This window comes from Pongo pygmaeus, chromosome 9, assembly GCF_028885625.2.
Source record: "Pongo pygmaeus isolate AG05252 chromosome 9, NHGRI_mPonPyg2-v2.0_pri, whole genome shotgun sequence".
Lineage (NCBI taxonomy): Eukaryota > Metazoa > Chordata > Mammalia > Primates > Hominidae > Pongo > Pongo pygmaeus.
The window spans coordinates 70651434-70667646 of record NC_072382.2 but is presented as its reverse complement, the minus strand read 5'-3'; the positions used below and the strand labels follow the sequence as shown (position 1 = coordinate 70667646).

The 16213-nt window shown below is 38.9% G+C and overlaps 1 protein-coding gene and 1 pseudogene across 1 annotated transcript; one reads left to right on the top strand and one right to left on the bottom strand.

The window, feature by feature from the left end:
* Positions 1-956: 956 nt before the first annotated feature.
* LOC129008852 (heterogeneous nuclear ribonucleoprotein A1-like) lies at positions 957-2143 on the bottom strand (annotated as a pseudogene).
* An 8663-nt stretch (positions 2144-10806) lies between these two features.
* LOC129008660 (olfactory receptor 52B6-like) lies at positions 10807-11939 on the top strand. Its single transcript, XM_054441028.1, is given in 2 exon segments — positions 10807-11266; positions 11269-11939. Coding segments are annotated over 2 exon segments (1131 nt in total).
* Positions 11940-16213: the final 4274 nt, after the last annotated feature.

Genomic DNA, 16213 nt, shown 5'->3' with positions numbered 1-16213 from the left:
CGCGCCACTGCACTTCAGCCTGGGTGACAGAGCGAGACTCCGTATCCAAAAAAAAAAAAAAAATTATAAAAGCTAAAATTAAAAATTCACGAAAGGAATTCAAAGGCAGATTTGAGCAATCCGGAGAAAGAATCCGCAAGCAAAGATAAGCTTATTTAGATTATCCAATATCAAGAATTGAAAGAAAAAGACAAAAAATAAACAGAGACTCAGACACATTTGGGACTTATCCAAGTATACCACCATATTCATAGTGAGAGTCCTAGAAAGGGGGGCAACAGAGAAAGATGCAGAAAGAATATTGGAAAACCAATGGCAAAAAAACTCCCTAAATTTGATTTTTTTTAATATGACTCTACACATTCAAGAAGCTCAAAGAACTCCACATAGGATAAACTAAGATATCCACATCATAATAATGAAAATGTTGAAAGCCAAAAGCAAAAAACAAATCTTGAAAGCATCAAGAGAGAAGTGAGTTTGTTCCAAAACTTCTGAGCACATTTTCTTTAGAATCATTTTTATATGAAAATGCTTTCAAATAGTTCCTATTCCTCGTAAAGTATTTGTCTTAATTGCCTTGGTGCCAGAGCTGGCACACAGTAAGCACTCAGGCATGGCAGTATTCACTTTCCATCTCAAAGAAGTAAAGCATTTAAATAAAATGTGTCACCTCTTTGGTAAAAAATAAAAAGTATAGACTTAAAAAAATCGATAGGCTCATAATTCTTTGACCTTTGCTAGCTTGGTGGGAATATATATTCTATTTCTAGTGAGGTTGAAAATTTTTCCACACATTTCTTAGCCATTTTATTATCATTTTTATTATATTTTATAATTTCTACTTATTTCCAGTCTTTTTTAAAGATATTTATTCAGCGTCACAATCAGACTATTACATTTAGAATTCAACAGCATAGGTGCAAAAAAAGTTAAAAATCTACATTATAACCCTTTGTTGGAATGCTTTACACTTTCCACAGAACAGAAACTAAAATAACCTGTTATACAATTAGTCACAAATATAGTCCTCGAGTTTTTTGCCCATAAACATGAGTATTTGTCTAAAACATGTCTTCTTTGTAGCAGCTAGGCCCTGCCACCACTGTGCTTGGCTGAGTTCACAAATCTTTTGTAACCTGTAGCTTCCCTGTCACTTCTCTTGCTCTCTTCTCCTGCTAAGCTTTGTTTCCTAATTAAAATCTTCTGCCACTGCCATAGCTACTGCTGCTACTGGAACCACCATAGCCACTTTGGTTTCGAGGTTTGGCAAAATATTGGCCTCCACCACCATAGGGGCCAGAGCTTCTGCCTCCAAAGTTTCCTTCCTTCATGGGTCTGAAATTTGAAGACTGATTGTTGTAATTGCCAAAATCACTGTAGCTTCCACCACCTCCAAAATTGCTTCCATTATTACCAAATCCGTTATAGCCATCCCCACTGCCACCATATCCACCACCACCATGGCTGCCACCAAAGCCACCACAACCACTGAAGTTTCCTCCGTGACCAAAGTTGTCCTTCCCACCAAAACCACCTCCACGACCACCATCAGAGTTTCCAGAACCACTTTGACCTCTTTGGCTGGCTGAAGCACTAGCCATCTCTTGCTTTCACAGGGCTTTCCTAACTTCACAGTTGTGGCCATTCACAGGATGGTATTTCTGAATGACAATCTTATCCACAGAGTCATGGTTGTCTAAGGTTATAAAGGCAAAGCCCCTTTTCTTGCCACTGCCTCAGTCAATCACTTCAATTTTTCCATACTTGTCAAAATAATCTCTTAGGTGATGTTCTTCAGTGTCTTCTTTAATGCCACCAACAAATAACTTTTTCACAGTTAAGTGGGTCTTCGAGAATCTTCTCTTGAGATGGCTCTCTTTGGTTCCATGACTCTTCCATCCACCTTGTGTGGCCTTGCATTCATGACTGCATCAACCTCCTCCACAGTGGCATATGTGACAAACCCAAAGCCCCCGGAGTGCTTGGTGTTTGGGTCTCTCATTACCACACAACCCATGAGTGTTCCCATTGCTCAAAATGGCTCCTTCCTTAGCCTCTCATCGGTTGTTTCAAAGCTCAACCCTCCAGTGAACAGTTTCCTCAGCTGTTCAGGCTCTTTAGGAGACTCTGACTTAGACATGAGGGAAGGGAGAAGAGAGACTTTAATGAAGCTTCTTTGGCGGCGTCCACAGGCAGAAAGGCATTTCCATTATTATTATTTTTTTAATTTTTTGTTTTTTTTAGACAGAGTTTCACTCTTGTTGCCCAGGCTAGAGTGTGATGGCACGATCTCGGCTCACCTCAACCTCCGCCTCCTGGGTTCAAGCGATTCTCCTGCCTCGGCCTCCCAAGTAGCTGGGATTACAGGCATGGATCACCACACCCGGCTAATTTTGTATTTTTAGTAGAGAGGGGGTTTCTCCATGTTGGTCAGGCTGTTCTTGAACTCCCAACCTCAGGTGATCCGCCCGCCTCGGCCTCCCAAAGTGCTAGGATTACAGGAGGCATTTCCATTATTCTTATACTTATTAGTAAAACAGCAGCACCTTATTTTAAAAAGAGAGAGGAAAGAGAGAAGTGACTCATTATGTGCAAGGGATCCTGAATAAGATTAATGCTGATAGCACATGAGAAACCTTGAAGGTGAGCAGGCAGGGGGATGACATATTTAAAATGCTGAAAGAAAATAAATTGCCAGCTAAGAACTCCGTATCTGGCAAAATTATCCTTCAAATAGAAGATAATCTTCAAAAGAAGGGACTCAACAAACTAGTATAGAATAGAACTCTCATAACCTGGTAAAAGTCATCTATGAAAAATTCACAGCTCAAATAAAAGAAAATAAAAGGCACCAAGTATTGAAAATAGTAAATAAGATTATCTCTACTCACAGATGGCCTGATCTTACATATCGAAAGTGCTGACCAGGCGCGGTGGCTCATGCCTATGATCCCAGCACTTTGGGAGGCCAAGGCAGGTGGATCACGATGTCAGGAGATTGAGACCAGCCTGACCAACATGGAGAAACCCTGTCTCTACTAAAAATACAAAATTAGCCAGGTGTGGTGGCAGGCGCCTGTAGTCCCAGCTACTAGGGAGGCTGAGGCAGGAGAATGGAGTGAACCCGGGAGGTGGAGCTTGCAGTGAGCCGAGATCACGCCACTGTACTCCAGCCTGAGCGACAGAGCGAGACTCCGTCTCAAAAAAAAAAAAAGTGCAAAATGATACACTTAAAAAATACTGTTAGAACTAATAATTGAGTCCAACAATGTTGCAGATCAATATATAACACTCAAAGTCAATACACAAAACAAAGAGCAAAAATTATAAAACTCTTACAAGAAAATGTAATGGGAGACCATCATGACCTTGGATTTGGCAAAGTATTCTTAGATATGACACCAAAAGCATGAGCAACAAAAGAAAATATAGATAAATTGTACTTCATCAAAATTAAAAAATAAATTGTTCTTCAAGGAACACCACTAAGAAAGTGAAAAAAAATGACAGAATGAAAAAAAAATTGCAAATCATGTATTTGATAAGGATGTTATATCTAGAATTAATAAGCAATCTTTGCCATCTTTACAATTCAATAATAAAAAGTCAAATATCCAAAATAAGCAAAAAATTTGCATACATATTTCTCAAAGCAGGTATGGAAATGACAAGTGAACCCATAAACAGATGATCTAAGAAATGCAAATCAAAACCACAGTGAGATATCACCTCACACTTACTAAGAGATCTAGATTTAAAGTTTCAGGTAACAGCAGGTGTTGGTGAGAATGTGGAGAAATTATAATCCTCATACACAGTTGGTGGGAATGTAAAATGGTATAGCCACTTTGAAAAACAGTCTAGCATTCCTCAAACAATTAAACTCAATTAGAGTTAACATATAATTCAGCAATTCCACTTCTAGATATATACCCAGGAGAAATAAAAACATATCCACACAGAAACTGGCACACAAATGTTTTATGGCATCACAATTTATAATAGTACCCCCCAAATGAAAATAAACCAAATGTTCATCAATCCAAGGGTGGATAAATAAAATGCATTATATTCATGCAATTAGATATTTGTCCATACAAAGGAATGAAGTATTGACACATGCTACAAAATAGGTGAACATTGAAAACAGGTTGCTGAGTTAAAGAAACCACATTGAAAGATCACAATTGTGTGATTTGATTTATATGAAATGTCCAGAATAGGGAAATCTATAAAGACAGATAATGGATTAGTGGTTTCCAGAGGCCAATGGGGAGGGAAGTATGTGGTGTGACTGCTAATGAGCAGGGAGATTCTCTTTGGGGTATAAAAAATGATCTGGAATTAGTAGTAATAGTTGAAAAACCTAGCGAATAAACCAGAAGCCACTGAATTTTACACTTTAAAAAAGTAAATTTTATGGTGAGTGAATTATTTAAAAAAAGGAAAGGAAAACTAAGTTAAGCCTGGCCCAGAAAAATGAGTCATCTTAATTTTGAAAGATTCTGAGACAGATTGATACAATTTATTGTACCCTGAATACTAGTCTTTACTATTTCTGCCCTGGTTCTAGTGTTATTATTTTCTTCTTACCCCTTAATCTATATTCTTGAAAGCATTGCTATTGTCATTTATTTCATCCTTAAAGTCCTTTCATATTCATTGTTTCAATTAAGCACTCACAATAACCTTACATACTCTCTCTCTCTCTCTCTCTAGTACTAACTACAATTTGATACCCTGCAAAGCCTCCCCTAGCTATACCAGATGAATTATTTATCTGGATTCTGGACTCAGAGCAAGTTGTACTCACTGCTGTATTGTGATTAATGATAACTGTTCATGGTAAGGAGACATGATTTCTTCAACTATTGACCTCAAATGCTGACCCAATGAAGGGACCAATCAAACATTGTCAAATGTTTCAGTGAGCAAGACAGGGGTAATAATCCCTGTACATCCCTCCCTTTAGAATAATATATAAATGTAATAGATGTTTAGGGGCAGTGGGGGAGTAAATTAAAAGCTCTAAGGTAAAAAGGAAACATGGGTTTTCAGACAGACACAAACAAGGTGATAAATTTAAAAAGCCCAAGAGAAAAAGACTTTATGAAGGACACTAGGAAGAGAGAAAAAAAAGTGGAATTGAAGACATGGAAAAGAACTAGTGTTGGAACAGGAAATGCTAAAACAAATTTAATGAACACTCTCAGGCCAAGAGCCTCTGAGTTGTTGGTGAGCCCTTCCCTTCTTCAGATATTAAGAGTGTCTATCAATAATCTCTTCTATCTGGCTCTATGCCAAAGCATATACCATGTGCCTTAGGTCCTTGTGTTGAATGGGAGGGGGAAATCAGCCCTGATGGCAGGGGAGGGAATTGGAGCTGAGAAAGGGAAAGATACACAGAGGCAGGAGAATCCCTGCTCCCAGAGGAGAGTAGGGAATAAACACTGTATGAGGCAAGACCTGAGATTCGATTCTATATATTAAGGAAGACTGCGCTGTGTATGAATTGTGGAATTGAGAAGCTGTGAATCTGAGCAGGTGCCATCAGGGAGGTAAGTCTGGGTCAGATATTTTTAGGATGAAGAGGAAGTATTAATATGGGGAATAGGATGAGAAATGGGCAATGTTCAAAGAGGGGCAGAGAGAATAATGGGCAAGAGTAGCTGGAATGAATTGTGTTTTCCTGAGGGGTGGAGTGGAAGAAGGGCAGTTTGGAGGGTCACTTTCTAGGTAAGGTTGGAGAGACTGGATGAGTAAATAATCTTTGGCTCTCAAGGAGGATGCAAGAATCATAAATTACAGATAGATTATGTCCTGAGACATTGAGGAACAGTGGAAAGAAAACTACAGCATATGGGAGATCATGCATAAGGGATAAATGGGTCAAGTTCCTGGACAGAGGAGTCAGGTAAAGGATTCAAAAACAGGTGGTAGAAATTTACTAAAATAGTAGAAGGGATAATTTCTCCCATTAAAAAAAAATGAAAGAGAATTAGAGGATGAAGGAGGATTGCCAGAGTACAGAGAAAAGAAGATAAAGGAATGTTTGCTTGATGGTCTAGATTTCTCCGTCATTGCAGAGATTAGCCCATCTGCTGTATTGGGTCTTGGAGGAGAGGAAGGAAGAGAAGGTTTGGAACTAACATTCCTATTTTGGGAACCCAATAAGGGATAAGTCAACAGATGACAAAAAAAGTTCTAATAGAAACTGCCTAGATTTGTAATAGATCATATATATGAATTTATCAAACAAAAATATACTGCCTAAGAATGAAAACTAGGAATACGAGCCAGGATAAGGAATTGTTAGTGACTGAGGGAATTAAATGTGGTCAGTATTATTCAAGTTTCTAACCAAGGAACTCAGGCTTGCAGAGTTGAAGCCTAAAGCCAAGTGAAAGTAAATAAAATCTGCTTCCGTTCTTGTAGTTAATGTATTTAATTTTGTATTTAACTTTGAATAGTCTATCTCTGACCTGATTCTACTCTAAAACATGTAAATTTCCATAGTGGCCAAGAGATGTTTAATTGGAAAAGATACATTAGAAAAGACAGGAGTTTCCAAAGCTATCTGAAGGAGGAACTCATGGACAAGGGGGTTAAGTATATATGGAGTGGAAGGTTTTTTACAAAGAGCTGCTAGATAGACACTTAAAGTGGAGTTGCTCAGTTTTGAGGTATGAAGACTTTAACGGATGCTGGAACTGGAGTGAAAACAGAAATTACTGGGATGGAGAACAGGGAGATACCAGATGGACACAGGCTACCTTGGAGGTTCATTATTTAGGAGAACTGAAGTCAAGTTGGAGAAGAAAGGTGTTTGCAAGCGCTGATGTCACCAACAAAGGTGGGAACATGTAGCAGAGCATGAACATGATGAGTGATGGGTGCTGTGGGAAGAATGAGCACAACGGTGGCACCAACTACAGACATGAAGAGAACATGAGAACAGAAGATCTATGATAAGAAACCTGTGATTTTTGTGGTACTGGTGTGCGTTGTTGTCAGTGTAAACTTACATGGCTGAGTAAGTGGGAATTTACCTCCTCCACCTTCTTTTGAACATTCATTAATTGTAAATTCTAACCCAGTCAATAGCAAATGAGGCACAGTCCTGGCTCACAGAGAGCTCACAATATATTGGGACTGAAAATATTTTAGTGCAGTAAGTATAGATAGGGAGAAAGAGAGATGGCTGCAGGGGAATGCAATAGTACAGAGAAAGTTGCTGATCCAGCCATTTGGAGGGATGAGAAAAATCTTTCTGGATAGAAATATAGACTGGCTATGTTAAAGAGGAGGATGGAAGTAGAAGAAGCAGAATGTATAAAAGACCACAGGAAAAAAAGTGTAACTTCAGGGGCATACGCATACATGCTTTCCAGTATAAGTAGAGAAAAGAGAAAGCAGGGAGGGAAAGAGAGAGAGAGAGAGAGAGAGAACGTGTGTGTGTGTGTTGGTTGCCTGAATCTTTCAGGCAATGGGCAGTTATTATCCTTAATCAAGATAGTGCATATGCAAAATTATCTTTTGGGAACATTGTTTAATTATGAGGAATGGTTTAGAGACTAGAAGAATTTCAGACTAGGAGACCAGTTGGGAGGCCTTTGGATAAGTGGATCTAGAGCCTGGAAAGCAACATAAATGGCAAAGGAGATTTGGGAGATACTAGCACATGAAGGCTAAATGGAGCCAAGGTAGTAGACAAGATTGGTCAGAGAGAGGAAAGAGTAAGAAGAGGATTGCTACAGACCATTAGGAAACACAAACAGTAAGCCATTCTGCAGGGAGAGAGATGACTTTAATGAGAGCAGGATCAGACCAGGGTAAGAGAGAAGAACCGGTGGAAGGTAGAGAAATCAAAGTCAAAAGTGGTCTTTCATGGAAGAATGATTTTTAAAGGAAAGAACAGAGACAAAACAGTAATTTAAAAGAGTTTAGTAGAATAACATGTTTTTATTATAGCTGTTGTTAATTTTTTGCTTGTCTTCAGGTTAAAAAGATTTGAATATTCTTTAATAAAGATCCAGGAAATTAGGAGAAGTTGAAGATAAAGACAGAGAATAATTGATGAAACAAAGTCCCTGAAGTGGTAGGAAAGAAAGGTAATTCAGAGAATAGATGGGGAAATTATTCTTGACGATACAGCTACATACATTCATACACATCAATACATGTATATACATGCATATGTACATATGTACACATATGAATGCATGCACGTAAGTATGCATATGTATGTTTGTGTGTGTATAAGGTTGTTTTGAAAAGAATCTAATATGTTAAATATTCATACACGAGGCCCTAGGTTCATTTCCCAGCACCTCCAAAAAATAACTCAAGAAACTTTTCTTATATTTAGGTAAAGTAAAATATGTTCCAGCTATGACAAAAGAAACATTGGAAAATAGAAAAGATACTGGCACCTCTTTCTCTGGGACTGGAGGAAATGAGGGGAGGATGGATGCAGAGATAAATAAATTTACAGGAAGGGAATAATATGAGGGATATGTTCCTGATAGTCCTGAAATGTGAGTTACAAAAGAGAAACATTCAGTGGAGAGAGAAAAACAGAATTTGGGCAGTGATAAAAGTCGTATATGCCAGGCATGGTGGCTCACACCTGTAATCCCAACACTTTGGGAGGCCAAGGTGGGTGAGTCACTTGAGGTCAGGAGTTCAAGACCAGCCTGGCCAACATGGTGAAACCCCATCTCTACTAAAAATACAAAAAAAAAATTAGCTGGGTGTGGTGGTGGGCACCTGTAATCCCAGTTATTTGGGAAGCTGAGGCAGGAGAATCACTTGAACCCCGGAGGCAGAGGTTGCAGTGAGCGGAGATCACATCATTGCACTCCAGGCAGGGCGACAGAGCGAGACTCCATCTCAAAAAAAAAAAAAAAGTCATATATTCATTGTGAGAATTGTTTAATAGGACTGAGAAGGAATCGTGTCCTAATATGTACTAAAGACCACTTATGTGATTGTGTCATTTTTTTCACATCCTGACTATGTAAGCTGAGGATAACACTAGTTAGATTTAGTTGAAGTCTGAGAATTTACAGATGCAGCAGAAACCAATGGCTACTAAAAGGTAATGATCCTGGTGGAAGTGATACACATCTAGAGTAGATAGGGAAGAAAGTTCAAAAAGTTCTTACATCAGTGGCTCACAAACTTCAGCATGAATCAGAATCACCTAGAGAACTTGCTAAAACACAGACTGTTATCCCAACTCTAGGTTTTCTCATCCGTAGGTTTGTGGTAGGGCGGAAGAATTTACAAGTTCCCTGATGATGCTGTGGAGACCAAGCTTCAGAAGCATTGTTCTACACCTTCCTTTCTGCTCTGGATGACAGTGCCACATTTCACAGCCACAGAGGTGACTCAGGAAGTCACACGCAATTTAATAAGCCTTCCACAGAAAGAATTTAGCTTAATATACCAACAAAACAACAATTATGCTCATTTTAAAAATTAGAAAATTGTTACTCGGCCGGGCGCGGTGGCTCACGCCTATAATCCCAGCACTTTGGGAGGCCCAGGCGGGCGGATCACGAGGTCAGGAGATCAAGACCATCCTGGCTAACACGGTGAAACCCCGTCTCTACTAAAAATATAAAAAAATTAGCCAGGCGTGGTGGCGGGCGCCTGTAGTCCCAGCTCCTTGGGAGGCTGAGGCAGGAGAATGGCGTGAACCCGAGAGGCGGAGCTTGCAGTGAGCCGAGATCACGCCACTGCACTCCAGCCTGGGCGACAGAGTGAGACTCCGTCTCAAGAAAAAAAGAAAGAAAGAAAATTGTTACTCAGAGAAGACAGTAACTTGTCCAAGATCAAGCAGCCAATAGTTACCAGGGCAGACCTCTGACCCAGGTTTTTTCACACCCTCTCCGGTGTTCTTTCTAAATGCCATAGCTACCTTAACTGCCTTCATACTTATCAGCGCATCTGTGCCTAGGGAAAAAGGGGTGTAGGGTTGGCAGTGCCCACCACCCCCAACCCTACTCTTTCACATAATCTGCTAAGCAAATTGTTGTTTAGTCCTCTTGTTGTAGGACTGTAGTCCTCTCTGTAGGGCCTGGGGCTTTTGCAGAGCTCATTACAGTTCACATGCCCAAAGAGATTGTAGAGATTGGTTTTGATGTTCTACCTATCCCTGTTCTTTTCTGGACCTATGGCACTGTGCTGAGTCTGGCAATGTTTTTGAGCCCTTTAGTTTCCTGAAAAATTTTTTTTTTTAGACGGAATCTCACTCTGTCGCCCAGGCTGGAGTGCAGTGGCGCGAACTCGGCTCACTGCAACTTCCGCCCTCCAAGTTCAAGCGATTCTCCTGCCTCGGCCTCCCGAGTAGCTGGGATTACAGGCGCCTGCTACGACACCCGGCTGATTTTTTGTATTTTCAGTAGAGACAGGGTTTCACCATCTTGGCCAGGCTGGTCTTGAACTCCTAACCTCGTGATCCACCAGCCTCAGCCTCCCAAAGTGCTGGGATTACAGGCGTGAACCACTGCGCCCGGCCTAGTTTCCTGAAATTCTTAAAGCTGTGTGGAGAGCTTCTGAGTAAGAACACTGAGCCTGTCTGTGGGCAGGTCCTGTAACTGTGCAGAGCCTATGTGTAATTATTTACGGAGAATATGGCTGTGTGCAGGGCCTGTGTGTGATTATCTGTAGAGATATGCCTGTGTGCAGAGGCCATAACTGTCATCGGGCCCGTAAGTATATGCAGGCCTTGTGCATATGGACACTTTTATGGACACTCTACTAATGTGTTCAAAAATCTGAAGCTCTTTTTTCCCTATGGCACAGGTGAGGGCTCTGCATAAAATCATGGCCCTTTTTTCTGCTAACAGCATGGCTGCTAGGAACAACTCTGACACTTGCATAGCAGGCTGCTTCCTCACTGGCATCCCTGGGCTGGAGCACCTACATATCTGGCTGTCCATCCCCTTCTGCATCATGTACATCGCTGTCCTGGCAGGCAATGGCATCCTAATTTGTGTCATCCTCTCCCAGGCAATCCTGCATGAGCCCATGTACATATTCTTATCCATGCTGGCCAATGCTGATGTCTTGCTCTCTACCACCACCATGCCTAAGGCCCTGGCCAATTTGTGGCTAGGTTATAGCCACATTTCCTTTGATGGCTGCCTCACTCAGATGTTCTTCATTCACTTCCTCTTTGTGGCCGACTCTGCTGTCCTGCTGGCCATGGCCTTTGACCGCTATGTGGCCATCTGCTCCCCCCTGCGATATGTCACATCCTCACAAGCAAGGTCATTGGGAAGATCGTCACTGCCGCCCTGAGCCGCAGCTTCATTATTATGTTTCCATCCATCTTTCTCCTTAAGCACCTCTACTATTGCCAGATCAACATCATTGCACACACATTTTGTGAGCACATGGGCATTGCCCATCTGTCCTGTTCTGATATCTCCATCAATGTCTGGTATGGGTTGGCAGCTGCTCTTCTCTCCACAGGCCTGGACATCATCCTTATTACTGTTTCCTACATCCACATCCTCCAAGCAGTCTTCTGCCTCCCTTCTCAAGATGGCCGCTCCAAGGCCCTGAGTACCTGTGGATCCCATATCTGTGTCATCCTGCTCTTCTATGTCCTTGCTCTTTTTTCTGTCTTTGCCTACGGGTTTGGTGGGAGAAGCATCCCACGCTATGTCCATATTCTCCTGGCCAACCTCTACGTTGTCATTCCTCCTATGCTCAATCCCGTTATTTATGGAGTGAGGACTAAGCAAATACTGGAAGGGGCTAAGCAGATATTTTCAAATCTTGCCAAAGGATCTAAACAAATGCTTTCAACTGAGTCTCAACCCTTTTCTATACCTATCAATTGTCCCGTATTTAGCCCATTCTCACCTCTACATCTTCCAATTATCCCTGTGTTATTCTCATCGATCTCCCAATTTATTTAAATATGTCATCTACTCAAACCTACCTCTGATTTCTTTTATTGGAAATCTTTAGTAAAATCTGTCTCATCCTCTTACTCTTACTATTGAAATGCAATCTGATTTCCCATCACCTCAAGAAAAACTAGCTAATTAGGGGAAATGTAAGAACCAAGTTTACGTTCTAAGTGAAACCTTTTTCTAACTGCTTACATTGGCTTCCTAATGTGTTCTTAATCACTTGTATATAATTTTGACATTTGCCAGTTCAACATCTTTCTCATGATGAGAACCCCTGAGAACTGTCATGTCTAAGAATTTATAGTCTCATGGAATGATATTTTTCTTACCAGTTGCACAAATTCACAATCACATACATGTATATACCCATGTTCAGAGATACTAACACAGCAGCAGCATAAATAGGTGGACATATCCATTTATCAACTTTTATCAAATAATTCTGAACTAACCATTACCTGTTCTGGACAAAGTTTTCCCTGAAATGTAGACAATTGTATAGGACTCTTTTCCATTCAAATATGCTTTGTATTTAAAAGTTATATTCATCATTAAAATTAGAAATAAAAATACCTACTCATATCTAATACCTGTGGATGTATTATTATTTAATAGTTAAAGAAATATAAACATCTATATGTTATTTAATAACTTGCTCAATAATAACTACTAACATCAGGAATTAGCCTAGGCTGATGTTCTCTAAGATTGAGAAGAGCAACTCAACCTGAATTTTAGCCCAAGACCAAATTATTCTTGAAAACAGTTCACATCTCAACCCTGCCCACTCCTATACTCAGCCCACAGTGAAAGAGCCATCATTTGAGATTCTGCCCCACTGTTCATCTAAATCACTATTTTGTTGGATCATTAGTATATTGCTTCTTGTTTTATTAGAAATCTCATCTTTGTGTCTTAATTCCCTGTCTAGAGTGTACACTTCTTGAGAAAGAAAAGATTATTTTGAAGGCTTTTTATCATATTGCCCCAAAGCATGAGAACCCTCTCATAGCAAATATGTAATATGAGTATATGTGTATAAAATTCTTCTTTAAAAAAATTTAACATCACTTTTCTGCTCTAGACTCATTCTTCTTTGCAGGAGTTCTTCCTCCTGGGAGACACTGGGACTTAATGTCAGGTAGAGGAGAGAATTGTGCTAGGTGCCAGAAGACATGGATTTAAAAGTTAGATGTACTACTTGGTCAATAAGCTTGAGAGTTTGCATAATACCCATTAACTTAATTTTCTGCTCATCTTTGAAGAAGATGAGAATAATATAACATTAAGTATCTATTGCATAATAAGCATTCAATGAATGTTCAGTTCATTTCCACCTTTTTCTTTCCACATAGCTCTCTGTATCCTCAAGACAATGATAATAAAAATTAGAGAGAGGAGTCATTAGCATCCTTATTATGTGGAAAAGAAAACTGTAAGATGTGGTGATCAAGTTTTGAGTTCTAGATCTTTTTGAAATTGACTCTGTTGGAAATGACTGTTCCATTTACTCACTGTGTGAGTCTGGGCAAGTTACTTTACTTCTCTGTATCTCAACTTTCTTTTTCTTTTCTTTTTTTTTTGAGACAGAGCCTTGCTTTGTTGCCCAGGCTGGAGTGTAGTGACCTGCTGTCAGCTCACTGCAACCTCCACCTCAAAGGTTCCAGCGATTCTTGTGCTTCAGCCTCCCCAGTAGCTGGTACTACATGTATGCACCACCACACCTGGCTAATTTACATATTTTTAGTAGAAGTGGGGTTTTGCCATGTTGCCCAGGCTGGTCTCGAACTCCTGACCTCAGGTGATCCGCCTGCTTCGGCCTCCTGAAGTGCTGGGATTACAGACCTGAGCTCTCGCACCTAGCAACTTTCTCATCTTTAAAAGGGAAATAATAATAGTAACTTTCTCTTAATGATTTAATGAGAAATAAATATATATCCATCTTATAACAGCACTTTGCATATATATAAGTGCTCTATAAAGGATAGCTTTATTTGTATTATTGTTTCAATTATTATTAATGAATGGCTCATCCAACACTCATAATGGTTGTTCTGAGACCTAACCAGGTTGTGTATCATACTCAGACTTTGTTTCTACCAGGAGGAATAGGAAAAAGAAAACAAGAATAAAACAAAAATATTTTAATCTAATATTTACAGTAACTAAATTCAATCAAATATAATTCTAACATGTCAAAATTAAATGTATTTTTTAAAGAATTGTAGAGATTTCTTTAAATCTACTATTTTTTTTAATTTTTTATTTATTTTTTATTGTTATACTTTAAGTTCTAGGGTACATGTGCACAACGTGCAGGTTTGTTACATATGTATACACGAGCCATGTTGGTGTGCTGCACCCATTAACTTGTCATTTACATTAGTTATATCTCCTAATGCTATCCCTCCCCACTTCCCCCATCATACTACAGGCCCCGGTGTGTGATGTTCCCCTTCCTGTGTCCAAGTGTTCTCATTGCTCAATTCCCACCTATGAGTGAGAACATGCGGTGTTTGGTTTTTTGTCCCTGCAATAGTTTGCTGAGAATGATGGTTTCCAGCTTCATCCATGTCCCTACACAGGACATGAACTCATCCTTTTTTATGGCTGCATAGTATTCCATGGTGTATATGTGCCACATTTTCTTAATCCAGTCTATCATTGATGGACATTTGGGTTGGTTCCAAGTCTTTGCTATTGTGAATAGTGCCGCAATGAACATACGTGTGCGTGTGTCTTTATAGCAGCATGTAAATCTACTATTTAAATCAACTATGCCACTGAAGACACATAAACTTGACTGCTGTTTTACAGATACACCAAGCTCATTTCCTTCTTCAAGCTTTTGTGCTTGTTATTCCTGTTTCCTGAAACTTCTTTTTCCTATATCTTTACATGACTCATTCCCACCTTTCCTGCATTTCCCTGTTTATATGTCTCTTCCACAGGAATTTCTCTATGATTTTCTAATAAGAAATATACCTCCATTTCTTTCATGGGGAAAAAAAAACATCATAAGCAAAGAGACAAAAGTCAATGACAAACTGAAATCTTTTCAAGTTATATTGTAGATAAGACGCTTGCTTTTCCTAATACTTAAAAGTTCCTCAAAATGTAGAGGAAAAAAATGATTAAAAGCCTGATAAACATAAAGAACAGATACATCATTAGAATATGCTTTGCTTACTATTAATAAGAGAAAATACAATAAAAACTACACCAAGATATCATTTCTCACCTGTCAGATTAGTAAAAGCTGAAAGGATTAACCTTGTGCTGGCCATAATGTTAGAAAACAGAGCCTCTCATACTTTGCTTATGGATATACCATACAATAGAATTTTTAAATGTCTAACAAAATGTGTATGAATTTATTATTTGATCCAGAAATCACATATATAGGAGTTACATTTCATATATGCCTCCTTATGTACAAAATGATGTGTACAAGGCTAAAGATTATGACAAAATTTTTGTAACACATAAATATTTGAAACAACCTAAATACAGTCTGAATTCCTAGGTTTCAAATCCACCCCCTTATGCTTACCAAAGGAAGAAAAACTTCTTAACATTTACCAAGTTACAAAAAAGTGTTATAATCACACAGACGGGTTAGAATGCAGTCACCATATTCAGTACATACTACCTAACTGTTTGTCACCAGGCAATTTGATAATTATCCTCTTTAAGCCTCAGTTACCTTCTCTGTAAAAAAAGAGTAATAATACCTGCTTCAGGGGTTGTTTTGTTTATTAATGAGATTAGCTAGATATAAGAAATAAATAACTGGCATATTAATAGATACTTTATTGCTATCAAAAATTTAACTAATATAAAATAGCTAGAATATGCTTTATTGCAGGTATATTTGTGTGCACCTCTGGTAGAACTGTATTTCCACTAGCCGAATGCCTAAAAGTGGAACATCTAGATCATAGATCATGCATATTTAAAATTTTGATAGATGCTGCCAAATTGTCTGTAAATATTAGCTAGGTAAATTCATAGCAATTGAACAGTATCACTTGTGATATTATCACATTGTTCTTTTACTTGGAATTTAAAAAAAGACTATCTTTTAATAATTCGTATCTATATTTTATCTTCTTTGAATTATCCTTCTCCATTTTTCTCTAGTTTTCTTGATCTGATTTTAAGATTTGATACATAAATTACATTAATCCTTTACAAAATAAAAAATATAGCAGAATATATGCAAAATATAGAAGCATATACGAAAAACATATTTTCCAATTTGCTTTTCAATAGAT